Source organism: Echeneis naucrates, chromosome 7 (assembly GCF_900963305.1).
Source record: "Echeneis naucrates chromosome 7, fEcheNa1.1, whole genome shotgun sequence".
Classification (NCBI taxonomy): Eukaryota; Metazoa; Chordata; class Actinopteri; order Carangiformes; family Echeneidae; genus Echeneis; species Echeneis naucrates.
The window spans coordinates 10,401,371-10,414,570 of record NC_042517.1 but is presented as its reverse complement, the minus strand read 5'-3'; the positions used below and the strand labels follow the sequence as shown (position 1 = coordinate 10,414,570).

Below are 13,200 nucleotides of genomic sequence, written 5' to 3'. Positions count from 1 at the left end.
TTTGTGTTTTTTTTTTAAACCCTCTTAAATAAAGAAAAATTCATTCAAAACTCACATACTCTACATTTTATACTTAGTTAAAGGCCTTTAAATAACAAGTTAGTCTCACTCTCTCTCTGTCAAACACAAACAGATTGACGTTTTCACATATATGTGGCTGCGTGTGTGTGATCAGAAACTATAAAATCTGAAAAATATTAATAGGCTTGGCAAAACTTTGTCACAGGTTTATTGTAGAGAAGAAGAAAAAAACAACAACACTGTAACACCTACATTTTCACCCACAGAACTTTGTGCCAGACAAAAATATTATGTAATTTCCTTCTTTTTTGTAGTGCTTTGTGCAAAAGTTCTACAGAATCACTTTACACTTTCCACCAAAACCACCAAAAAATGAATTAATCTTCAAATAGTCAATGAGCAAAGGTGAGGGAAAAAAAAACAAAAACACACCATTAAGCTTCTTACTGTGTCTTAGGTCCACCTTTGCTTGAACTATTACACTGGCTCTGCGCCCCCCATTTCTTTATGAGCTGCTACCTTCAAGTTTTTGTTTTTATTTATTACATTTCCATGAAATGCATTACTTACAAGCATGCATTTCAAATATCTTACAATAGTGGAAAAACAAATATTTAAATTTATTACACTTACATACTTGTATAAAGTCTTAGTACTGTTTATGCTGTGGCCAGAGAGGAAATTACTGATCTGATCCTGTAAAGCTGTGACTTCATTGTTTATGAATTCCCTACTTGTGTAACTGAAAGCTACTGCGGCTTATGCAGTGTGATCATCTTGGAATGGCTTTAATGATTCATAAATTGGGGCTAATGATGCTCTATGAGGCTCATGGCACTTATAATGTTGTGAAAAGTTAGAAGTGGTAGGCAGAAGGAGTTTGCAGCGCCTACTCTCATGGAGCGCTAATAGTGTTGTAAGAAAAATATTACTGCGCCGTAGAAAAGTTTATATTTTAAAAATGATGTTCAGTAATGATGCAGAAACAGATTTCATGTTTGGTCTTAGTTGTTAAAGAACCACAGGCGCTCTTGAGAGTCATTCAGTGTTGCAAAAGGGAAGATAAAATGTTCATTTCCAAACCACATTGATTATGGAGACTGTACAAGGACTTTATCATCTCCTGTCTCCACCATGCCAACACTCACAGCAGCAAACCCACCAGTGTGTGTGCATTTTTTTTTTTCTCCTTACTGTTCTTGAAGTCATCAATGACAGCACAGACTTCAGGCTTGGGAGAATCATTTCTATTGTAACTTTAAGAAATATTCTTCAGCTCTGTCACTTCTTCTTTTTGTCTTTTTTTTTTTTTTTTTTTTTTTAGTTTTAGCTATTCAAGGTCACAGAAATACCACGTGCCAGTTCAGTTTTGAGATGATTTCAGTTTAAATTAGTAGAACCCTCAGCAGTCCTTTTGTTCTCCTACACTTTACTCAAATCAGCCTTCATTTCTGCAGAACAAACCGAAAGCCAAATTATCTTATCTACCTTTCATCTTGCAAATTTTTTCATCTGCATCACATTTTATGTGAGATTAAAGTAGGGCTGCATCTTTGTGCAGCACTAATTGCCATAGAGCTTCAGTAATTAAAGGACAATAAAGCCTTAGTAGTAATTAGTTTCTCTTGTTTGGTTGCTAGCCCATCAATTGTGCTTCAATAATACTGATCATTAGCATGCGCCTGGGCAGTGAGGGATGCTGGGAAAGGAGCCCCACACACACAGCACTCCACATTCCATTCCCATGAAGCCATGGCACTGAGCCATGTGGTTAACCCTCTATGGGCTGTGCCGGGGGCGAGAGTAGCAGGACATGCCTACCGGTGAAGGCCCACAGTGTAAAGTACAGAGGCTGCACTGTAGCATAATAGACCTGCTCAAATAATGACCAGCTTTTTACATTTCTGAAGGTTGGGAACATCAGGGCTGTAGCAGTGGGCAGATGCTGCTGTCAACGTTTGAGTAAAAACAATTGTACCCTTCTCAAACGTTACAAGCTCCTCTATTCACACCCAGGTTCATCTAATGAAAGCCTGTCTGCAACACTGTTGCTGAATGATAAAGAGGTTATAGTTTCACTTTTTTTTAATGATGATGCATCCCTAAAAACAGTTCAAATTAGGTTCTGTTGAAACAAGAGAATAAGGAACATTTCTGTGCAGGCAGGCTGTACGGATGGTGCTGTAAACTGTGGCATAGTAATAACGCCAGGCAGCAGAAAATGTGCTCTGTTCTGTACTTTGCCTTGACATGATTGAAAGACAATGGTCCTGTGGATAGGCCATTTCAACATCAAATGTGCATGCACATCACAGGGCAAGGGTGTGCTATCCATCACATTCAGTGAGCTGTCAGAAGCGCGGCTCACACAGCCCCGGCTTCTCCCCACACACATTTACAACTGTATACCAATACAAGATTAAACCTCCCTGTACATATTCCACGCTTGGCACACTAGACACACACTTTCCCAAGTGCTCATTGTTAAGAGTGTGCTGCTCTGCATTGCTGTGTGAGGTTAATATTACAGCTTTAGTTGAATATGTTCTAGTTTCTTTTAATTAAAATAACACATAAATTAAAGCACCATTCTACACAGAAACTACTTTATGATAACTATTACCGACTTCATTTTTTTTTTTTTAATGATTAACAACTCTATAAAACGAAGGGGTTTATAGCAAAGAAAATTTCACAGCAGTCCTATGACTTTAATCTAGCCATTATAATCAGGAGCTTTCAACACACACACACATTGTCATTTTGTCATTTTGTAGCCATGCCAATGCAAAAATAAAAATACATAAAAAAAAGGAAACTACAGAGAGAGACACTCTGTGCAACCTCCTCCCATCCACCTTGGCACAATAACTCAAATGGAAGCCTTTATGAAGCACTGATGGAAGCGGAGTGCGCTTTATAATGCACAGCCGTGCACACTACTACATTTCCAGCTAATCAGGAGCGCGCAGTTGCAGAAAGGAGAACGGTTGCCAAGGCAGCCACCAATCTCCCCTCCCCCTTCTCTCCCTCCCTCCCTCCCTCCCCCCTCCTCTTTTTTTTCCCGTTTATCATCGGCAGAGGTCGCATGGCAGAGGGAAGTCCAACCACTTCTGTACTGGAACCGATGCAAGAATATGCACCTCCATAACAAAGCCTGTGTGGAATCCAGAGAGCAGTGAGGGGGGAGAGAGAGAGGGGAAAAGAAACTAAAGAGGCTGCAGGTTTTACGCTCAGCCGTAGAAATATATCTGATAAGAAAGGATCTAAGTTGGAGGTTTGCTTTTATTTTTTATTTTTATTTTTTTACATTTTTTATTTGTTCGGGAACAGGAGGATAGTTTTGGCCAACACGTGCGTATCCGTGAAATTTCTACTCTCCAGCTTTGAGTGAGTGAGGGAGCGTTTCGCATCCCGGCGCGGAGCTCCGAGGAGGACTGCGCATCTCCAGAGTTGGTGCCGAAGTTCGGCCGCGGACGGATGTGAGGGGGAAGAGTGTGTCGACAAGAAGAAACAATAGCAAAACAACAAAAAAAAAAACAAAACAAAAAACCCAAAACAACAAAAAAAAAATCAAGACTCCCCCCACTTCTCCTGCTCCGGCGTTGTGTGTGTGTGTGTGTGTGTGTGTTTTTTTTTCTTTTTTCTTTTTTTTTTGCTCAGACAATAGTGAGTCAAAGACGCTGAAAGTGATTTCATGCCTTCAGTCTCGCACAACCTGAGATGGACGTGAGATTTTACCCTGCGCCCCCGGCAAACGTGGGTTCATGCTCCCTACCGACTGATCCGAGTTGCCTGAGCTCGTTGGACTATTACCACTCGAACAAGGTAAATAACCGTGCACCGTACAGCACCCAAACGCCTCATGTCTCACCTGTCTAACTGTCTAAAGCCACTGGACACCGCCTGTCCACGCTCACTTTGCTCCAAACGCACAGTTGCACAGTAAAAAATAATTAAATAAATAAAATGTCAAGTGTCAGCAAATAAAGTGACCTGCGCTTGAATAGGCTGCTTTAAATGTAGAATTTAGTGTGGAAAAGGACAGAGATTTAGTATGTGCTACTACTTTCCACCCAAGGGTGCAATCTTTCTATTCTGCTGCTGAAAGAAAATTTGCAGTCCAACTTTTTTCTCTTTTTGTTCCCCTCAAACCAACAAGGTTATTATGTTATTTCTCCCTCGAGATTGTGCAGTTGTGTTTTGCACAAAGCTGGCATTAAGTGTCCCACCCGATGTGGAATACCAGGGACTGTATAGGATCCATACTGTCCCACTCTGCTCTCTGCTCCAACATGAGCTGCTCTCTCTATGATTTCTTATAGCTTACATGCTTTTCCGCCGGGAGTTCAACGATTAAGTGGATGTGTGCCAGTAATGTACTGTTAATCACTTTGTAACAAGAAACCACAGAGTCTGGCTGGTACAAGTATCACTCTTTTCTCTCTCTCAGCTTTGACAACCCGCGGCTTTTGGCTTGTGAACTGCACCACGTCCTTTGCAAGTGCGCAGGCATTCAAAACGTGGTGAACATTTTTGTATTTTGACATTTTACGGCAGGAAAACAATATAATAAATAGTGAACAATAGCCAGTGTCCGAAGCAATCTTGATATAAAAATCCCAGCAGAAAGATGTGGCAACACTTCAAATCTTACTGAGAAAACCTGCCACAAGCGATTTAAAACATCACCAAGTCAGATAAGCTGACAGAAAAAGTACTAATGAGAACCACAAACAACATATACCCGGTGGAAATAGCAGGAAAATAGTTTTAAGTTGTTTAATTAGCAGACATGCAGCTCCCCACCAGTGTTTCCAGCACCTCAGCCATCTGCAGTATCTAAACGAGACTATGTTGTTGGTCACTTACCCTGAGCCACATCCAACAGGCTCTGGATGCTGACCTGCTGCTGTAGGTAGATGAAGTTCCTCTCACACCAAGATGGTGTGGAGATCTTTAACATATTTTTTGTGATAAAGAGGGCTTTCAGGTATGACAGTGATGTTGGGGATGTTTGTCTCTCACTTGTGTGGGCAATGGAAAATCTTTGTAACTGAAGGGAAAATTCCAGTAATTAACTTAACAGATCATCTCCAGCTTTCACATTTGTGTTTTTTTTTTCTTTCTTTTTTTTCTTGTTTTGTTTTGACATACGTTAATCTTTGCGCATAGCTGGCTCAACATCAAAAGAAAGAAAGACGCTATCAGGAGATGAAATCAGGTTTGTATAAAACTGTCTACATTTAAGGCAGGTTTACACCTGCGACACACGAAGGGGCTCATGCAACTGTCCGACTGTCTTATCTCTTAGGTAAGGTGAATTAGGATCATTCACCATGTCGATCCCAAGAAAATGCTCATATCCTCACGCTGCATGAATCCCAGAAACAAAGACATTAGATATTGGATGATCTAGTTCTTTTACAAGAGAGAAAGTGACACCAACTGTTTAAAGCGCGACACCCCTTAAAATTACAAGTGTTTATCTGAATTATTGAAATGCCTCCAGTCCTTTTACTGAGGGACTTTCCACAAGGGGAGGTCTAATTTTCTTAACACTGCATGCATGCATGCATGTAACAATAACTACCTTCACAAGAGATGCAAATGAAGCCAGGACTAGTCGGGATCATTGGCTGTTCTGTAAACACACTGTCCTGGGTCAAGTTCCTCTACTCAAATGCTTGTCAAACTGGCTGTGGCATTAGAAGGACGTCTGATTTGTCATTTAGGTTTTGTATCTACAGATCAGATGTGCCTGGTACTAATAAGCCCTGACAGCTTTGGTTGGCCAATTTCAAATTCAGCCCAGGTCTCTCACTTCAGCAAAGTGGAGGCAAAAGGCTAATCATAGTATTAAGGTCAATTGTTTTTATGGGCTTACTTTGCATATTCATGTAGATACATTTTGGATGTTAGCAGAATTTACTGGTGTGTTTGTAAGCTTCCAGTTTAGCTTGAAAATATTCTTTTGGGATAATGTTTGCAAAACAATCAAATATTTTGAAGGAAAAGAAGCTCTTGGTTAGATATTTTCAATTTAGCAACTATTTTTATAGCCTTTTATAGCCATTATTGGATATTCTTACAAAAAGAAAAAAGCTAATTCCAGCAGCAGAAAACCTTTCTCCTTTTTATTGCTGTGAAATTAATAGTGTTACTGTGACTCACACACTAGCTCAGTTGGAGTTGGGTAAAATGAACATGTGCTCGCATTGTAGCGTTTTAGTCGGTTTGTTGGCAAATCTGTTCTGTGTGTGTGTGTCATCGAATAACTGCAAAAAGTGTGAGCGGACACAAGCCTAGTTTGAGTAATTACCAAGTTTACGTGACCTCCAGGGTGCATGTGTGGCAGTCATGCTTTCATCCTTTGTCACACACTGCTAATTTGGAGAATCAGCTTGTTTCAGTCACAATATTTCATGTGCATGAGCGTTTGGGACGTATTCTTTCTTTCTTTCACCTCAGTCAGCATGACCATTCACTGTGAGCCATTTCCCTTACTTTGCTAGTGTTGCCTACAAAGAACAAAAAATGTTTCGCAAAGAGGGAAAAAAAATTAACTTACTGCCATCGCTTTTTTTTTAAGTAATATGCAGCGACAAGGAGCTGCATAAAATGAGCAGAAGCAGTAGTTCAAGTGCAGAGTGAGATGAATCAGAAAGATCCATAAATAACCCTGAAGATGCTCACTTCAATACATTTAGCGCTCACTTTGTTTCGCTGTGTGTGTGTGTGTCTTTTATGACGGTGGTTCTCTCCCACAGCTGGGGAGATATTACACAAAATAATACCATTAGAACAGGTTTCTGTAATGCTGCCTTCTGCTGCCTTACAGACTGCACTGGCCATACATTACTCATAGGCACAGTATGGATACTTACTAATTTGCAGTTTATGTATTGCAGAGAGCACTGAAAGATGCGTCTTGTCTCAAACAGCATGTACAGCTGTAATTGCTCTGTGGCTGTTTGTTTGTCCTGCATTTTTAGTTTGCTCTGTGAAATGGGAACACAGTGTCTGCTCCTTTATTTGAATAACTTAATCAAACAGTAGTGACTGCTGCTGCTGAGGTGAGTTGCTGCCTACAGTATAGCACTAGCATGACGTGCAGACAGACTAGGCTCTGTGTTTATACAGCCAGGCCCCACCCAGCTCATATATCCTCCAACAACTGATATCTGCTTAGATAGGGTATGATTGAAGAGTTGGCTTTGTTAGTTGGTGGTCTCCTCTGCCTCAGATAAGCTGGGAAATGATGTTCTCCATTTGAATACCTTATCTCAGTTTTAATTTTATTTAATACAGGACAGGACAGCCATGTATGTACTTAATTAACATATTCAGTCATTTGCCATCAACTCATCCTCAAGTGAAATGAGCTCTTGAATAAACACAGACATATTTGTTTTTGGTTTTGGCTAAGTGTACAAGTGTTATTTTTTAACTACTATGCCTGACAAATGAAGCATTCCTTGGAAAACAGGCTGTGGTATATGTTTATGTTGAGTGATGTTGCTGCTGTTAGCTAATGACACACTCTGTGGTATGTGACAGAGAGGCAGGGAGGGAGAATCAAAGGATGAGTGAGAGTCAAATGGGTTGAAGTAATCAGTGGCCCAGTATGGGTACACTGTGTGAGTGTGTGTGTGTGTGTGTGTGTGCGCGTGCTAACTCAGGGCCATTCAAGCGTTTTGCTGACTACAGAATCACAGTCACAATTGCTTTCATAGTCCTGTGCAGAGGAAGGCCATGCATACCACAGCAAGGGCCAGTCAGTGACACATATTGAGCTGGGGCACAGCAAAAACAGCCACTAAATCATATTTTCCCTGTCCTGAAACACGGAGGAGGATTTTTAATAGGGATTCCAACCATTTGAAATAATTTCAGTAAAACTGAAATAGGCTCTGACAGTGGCTGAGTCGTCACATAGCCTGCATATGGCACAGAGATGTCTTGACTGTGACTGTGTGAGAAGTTCCTTTCTCAACCAGCCCCAATGTGGATGAAAGAGCAGATGTGGAATCTGTTGTTGTGACTTTATTTTATTTAATAATATTGATGATAGGGAACAAGACACGTCATATTGTAATAACCTATTCAGGATTTCAATAATGATTTTCTCTTCCTCATTTCAATGCTCTCTGTTGCTTCGAGAGAGTGTGCCGGTATGTATGTATGTATGTATATATGGTTGTGGTGGTGGTGAGAGGCCCTGTTGGTGCCAGTAAGCTACTTGCTCGTTGGTGGGTACCGGTGCATCCCCCTCCACGTCTGTTCCCATAATTATGACTCGTCGCCCCACTGTGGTGTGAGTACATTAGTCTGCCCGGGCTCTCCCATGAGGCGGTGCGATGGCATTCTCACTGGTACTGCAGAAGAAGGCAGAGAAGGAAAGAGCACCAGCATCTGCTGCAGAGTTGGCAACCGGGTGGTTAAATGTTGATTTGGTAATGATAAGAAATACTCAAGAAGAAGAATATGTAGCATGAACTACTGCTGTCTGTGAGCTGTCTTGTCACGCAACACGAGCACTTGAACTACATGCAGTTTGTTCAGTTCACAATAAAAAAGGAAACACCCCCAGTTGATCATTGATAAGACATCAAACGCTTAGTTACTTCAGACGTTGTACATTCAAGCTCAGACTATATAGAAAATAAACAAATGCAGACGATCAGGAGCAAGTGTAAGAATGCCAAAATGTCTTTTTGAAGGCCACATGTTCCATATACATATGTAAGCAACTCAGTGATTGAGCAGTTACTGGAGTAGTCCATTAACATTTCTGTAATCGACAAAGAAATGTGAAGATTTTATGCCTCCATCTGGGGTGATATCACTGCAAACTGGACATCTTTGGGTTACCAACTTTGGCTCTGGAGGAACAGTTCATGACTGAGAACCCTAATTGGTCCATCACCAATTTTGGACATGTCATCTCATTAAACTATTTTCTGACATTTTATAGTGTGCCCAGTTTATATGTACAGTTCTTTGGTGCAGTACATACAGTATTCATCTCTATGTATGAATGTATGTATATACATATGTACTGGATGTATGTACTGGAGCGTATGTATGCATGAAAGGTCCTGGAAGTTGGACAAACATTCCCAGTTGTCTCAGCTTCCTGTGGTATGTCCTGTGCAAACACCATGGGCCATAGTATAAGCTCCTTGCCAGGGATTTAAGGGTCTTTCCCTCCCTTGTTTTCACTGAATATCCTTTACAAATATTATCGGCCTGGTGTCAGTGCCATGCTTGCAGTGCGGCCTGAAGGGAGAGCACCCATATGAAATATCAGTTAATGGTCCAGACCTAGACATGGGGGGCACACAACGATTTAAAAATCTCCCAGGGTGAAAAAAGGATGACCAAAGTGATCACCATTGAACATTTTGACATTTTCGGAATCATCTCTCCAGATTGATCTTATCCTTTTGGGAGGTACATTTTCACTTAGTGTGACTTTTTTTTTTTTTTTAACATCCCCATTCACAATCTGAGCTCTGGTGTCTTTCACTAATTCACTGACATGCATTGATTTGGACACAGAGAGGTTTCTATTTGAGGAAGACAAAGTTGATAAATCCATATGACCCTGAACTTGCTCTTTTTCCTCTTTCCCCAGCTGTGACCGTCTTTCCTTGTCCCCTGTCTGTCAAGAGCATGTGTTTATTATGGGTGACATATTTAGCTGGCAGATGTAATTGCCTGTGCAAGGCTGTAATCGTCTGCATCCAATTCAGTCAGCAGAGACTGCGTGAACCCACAGAGCCACTGAGGTAATCAAACTGTGGTTCATTCTTCCTCTTTGAGAGCTAATGATGAGCTCCATGTTCGCTTACAATAGGCAGAAAAAGAAGTGTGACACAAAGTACAGCGGTAATAACCTTGGTTTTAGTTCCTGCACTGCTATTGCCTTACATTCAAAAGCAGAGCAAAAAGGCAAAAGTTGCTGGAGAGTTAAGAAAAAGAATAGATCAGATAGATGTTGTTAAAAAAAGGGAGGTGGAGAGGTCAGAGGAGGCTTGTGGGTTTGAGAAAAGGGAGGGAAAACGAAAGAAAGAGGCCCTCTCTTTGTGTTGTCGACCTATTTTGTCTCAAGTTGGCTATGAGCCATGCCGATGAGTGATGTCGCTAAGTAAAACAAACAGAGGAAAGAGAAGTAGGATTTTGGAAATTATGACATAGGATCAATGGTGTTATGTTATCAAGGACTAGGTCTCTCTCTCTTTACTTCACCAACCTCGTAGCAGCTCAATAGGGTTGTTAACAAGCAAAAAAGGGAAACTTGAGTAGATCTTTTTATAGAATTGTTAATAACACAGTAGACAGTAGTGAAAAACCATAGCCTAAAGCAGCACTCACTGGCATAACCCACGTGAACCAAGAAAGCATATGTGTATGCATATATGTGTGTGCGTGTGCGGTGTGTGTGCACATGTTTGTGTGTTGCTGGCACCTTAGCAGTGGTGGAAGAAGTATTCGGATCCTTTACTTAAGTAAAATTAGCAATACCACATAGTAGAAATTCTCCATTGGAGGAAAAAGTCTTGCAGTTAAACTTCTACTTAAACGTTTTATAGAATAAACAAAATGTATTTAAAGTGTCAGCCTAAAGATGAAGATGAACTGCTGTTGTCAAGCCCCGACTCACCAAATCAAATAAAGCTGCTAAAAGCCACTTCAGTGCTTTACTGTAAAATCAAGTGAAGAATGAGGGGCTCAACTCTGCTGGTTTAAAACGGTGTGCAAGTGTAACAATCACATCATATCTGTTTTTTTTTTTTTTTTTTTAAACAGGACATGTCTTAAATTGCCAGGTCACCCAAATACTCAAAAGCAGTTTTTTAGCATTTTTAACAGTACTGAAAAATTATTTAAAAAATGACTTGACCATGAAACCTGCCTCTTCAGAAACAGCGTTCTTCACGTTACTCTAGATAATCGAACGGGCTAACAAGCTGTGAACAGTTTCTTTTGTACCAAAATTGTTCAGAGAGACATCTTTAGGTTATTCAATGTAATGCGGACAATAGTTTTCCAAATATAATTTCTTGTAGCTGTGAACACCACAAATTAAATTGCATCTCCAGTCCAATAGGGTGAAAGTAGTTACTCTGTGTTTAAAATCCCAAACTGCCATCAGGGGTAAGTAAGAAAACACTGTACATTTCTTTCCTTAGACTGACCGTCTAGTCAGAAAATGTCTTGTGGAGCTTGTGCACTGGACAGTACTCGTGGCTGTAGTTACACTGTGACAGGTGGCGTTTTGGTCCAGTTACACAGCAAAGGCATTGTGAATGTCATAATCAGAAACAAATGTTTGTGGTAGCAGGGCAGGGAAAGGGACTGAAACTGAGAGATGGTCATGTTTTATTAAGCCTGATAATGCAGCCTAATCTGTGGCTTGGGTTACACAAGGCTTTGTGGGTAATTAGAGATCATGTCGTACGCCTAGCCTACTGAAAAATTGCACTCCGCCCTAATCCCCTCCTATTCTCCTTTCACCCGCCACCTCCCTCCTCTTTTCCGTTCATGCTCTCCCTTGCTCACTAAAAAAACCTACATGCCTCCAAATGAGCCAGCTTCCTGTCAGGGAAATGCATAGATAAACAAACATGGCAGCCGTACTCCAGGTGGCTAGTGATCAGAAAGTTTATACCTCGCTGTAAGATACTTGGAAATGTGCTTATGTGCTCAGAATTCAATAAGAGGAAGTCGACAGTAGAGCACTTTGTGGTTTGCTTTGTGGAGCTTGTTAGATGAATGACTAATGCCTCCTGGCAAGTGCTCCAGGTTTACTATTACCAAAACAATGGCACTTGATACAGAGCACTGTAGCCTTGGTTTTCACGTAGACAGGAGCTCAAGCTGCTGTTTTCTTTTGAACCCTAAATGCTGACTGCCCATTCATGCAACATCCCCTGAACACAGGGACGCACACAAAGGAAATTTTCAACTGACATAGTGACTTGTTGAAAAAAACAACAACAGCGTCTTTCATCGCTCATTGTCCCCAGTTCTTCTATTGTTAAAAAGGAAGAAACGCTTTCCTTTTTGCTATACCTAGATTTGCCATATTTACACACACAGGCACAGTGATATAATGAGCGGCCTCGTTTGGACTGTGAGAGCTACTCCATTAATCTCAGGTGGAATATAATGATGCAATATCTCTTGCACAGTTTTGTGCATAGTGTCGGGTGCTCCACACCATGGACTCAAGAAGCAGGTGCAAAAGACTGGATAAAAAGGAGGTTTAAACTGTAACTCAGTTTAATGCATTGCAGTGTTTCCCCTACAATGTCTTGTCACACTTGGTGGTTTGAGCCAAAAATCCCCTTTACATAAAAAGGAAACATGAAAGCAATAATAAAACCAACCATATAGAAGCGTTATCTCCTCAGTGACAACTCAGAAAACCTCTTCCTACAGTATTCTTCATATGAATCACTGAAGAAAGCTCACTAATGAACTGTTCTTATCACTGTGAATGCAAATGATAACAGAATTGTCATGGGTGCCAACCACAAAAAATAAACAGTACTTCTCTAATGTGCGGTTATCCACACATGGAACTGAACTCATTACCCGCTTAACCTGTTCACAGCCACCAGAGGAGAGTTTTATGAACTAGCATTTATTCAGACAGAGGAGATAAAGGCACATGATGTCACTGCACTAGATGTTCACAATGCTGTCATGCCGGAAACAAGTTTTTAGATGGTTCATATTGCATCAGATGCTGTCCATATTTGCATAAAATGTGTCAAAATGCAAAACTGGGCTCTATTCAAAGTGTTAAATTAACATGGGGATTATTGAAAGAGCTCAATAGCTTGAGATGGTTTATAGCTACCAGTAAGTCTCTATCTGAGTCTGCAGTCTGGTGTTTCTGTGGGTATGGGTAGGTAGGAAACAAAGAAAGAAAACTGTGAAATTGGTGATTCAGGGGAATTTTGACATCTACTGAATCTTTTCCTGTTTCTGCTGGTCGGATTGGCTGCAGTGGGTGTCAGTCAGAGCTTGTCAGTCACTGTGCAATCTGCTCATCGCCAAAAGCCAGCGTGCTTTTACTGGAGTTTCACAGGGTTTTAAAAACTATACTGCAGACTCAGCAGTTACATGTTGGTGTGGTTCTCACTCCCACTCGTGTTTGACGAT

At 40.9% G+C, this 13,200-nt stretch overlaps 1 protein-coding gene across 2 annotated transcripts in view; it reads left to right on the top strand.

Moving 5' to 3' along the window:
- Window positions 1–3,190: 3,190 nt before the first annotated feature.
- Window positions 3,191–13,200, top strand: part of LOC115046733 (thymocyte selection-associated high mobility group box protein TOX-like) — a 71,852-nt gene continuing 61,842 nt past the window's right edge. For both annotated transcript variants that reach the window (XM_029507302.1, XM_029507301.1), the window contains exon 1: window positions 3,191–3,849. In XM_029507302.1, coding sequence (XP_029363162.1) covers window positions 3,745–3,849 — 105 coding nt within the window. In that variant the 5' untranslated portion in view covers window positions 3,191–3,744. The remainder of the gene's footprint in view (window positions 3,850–13,200) is intronic.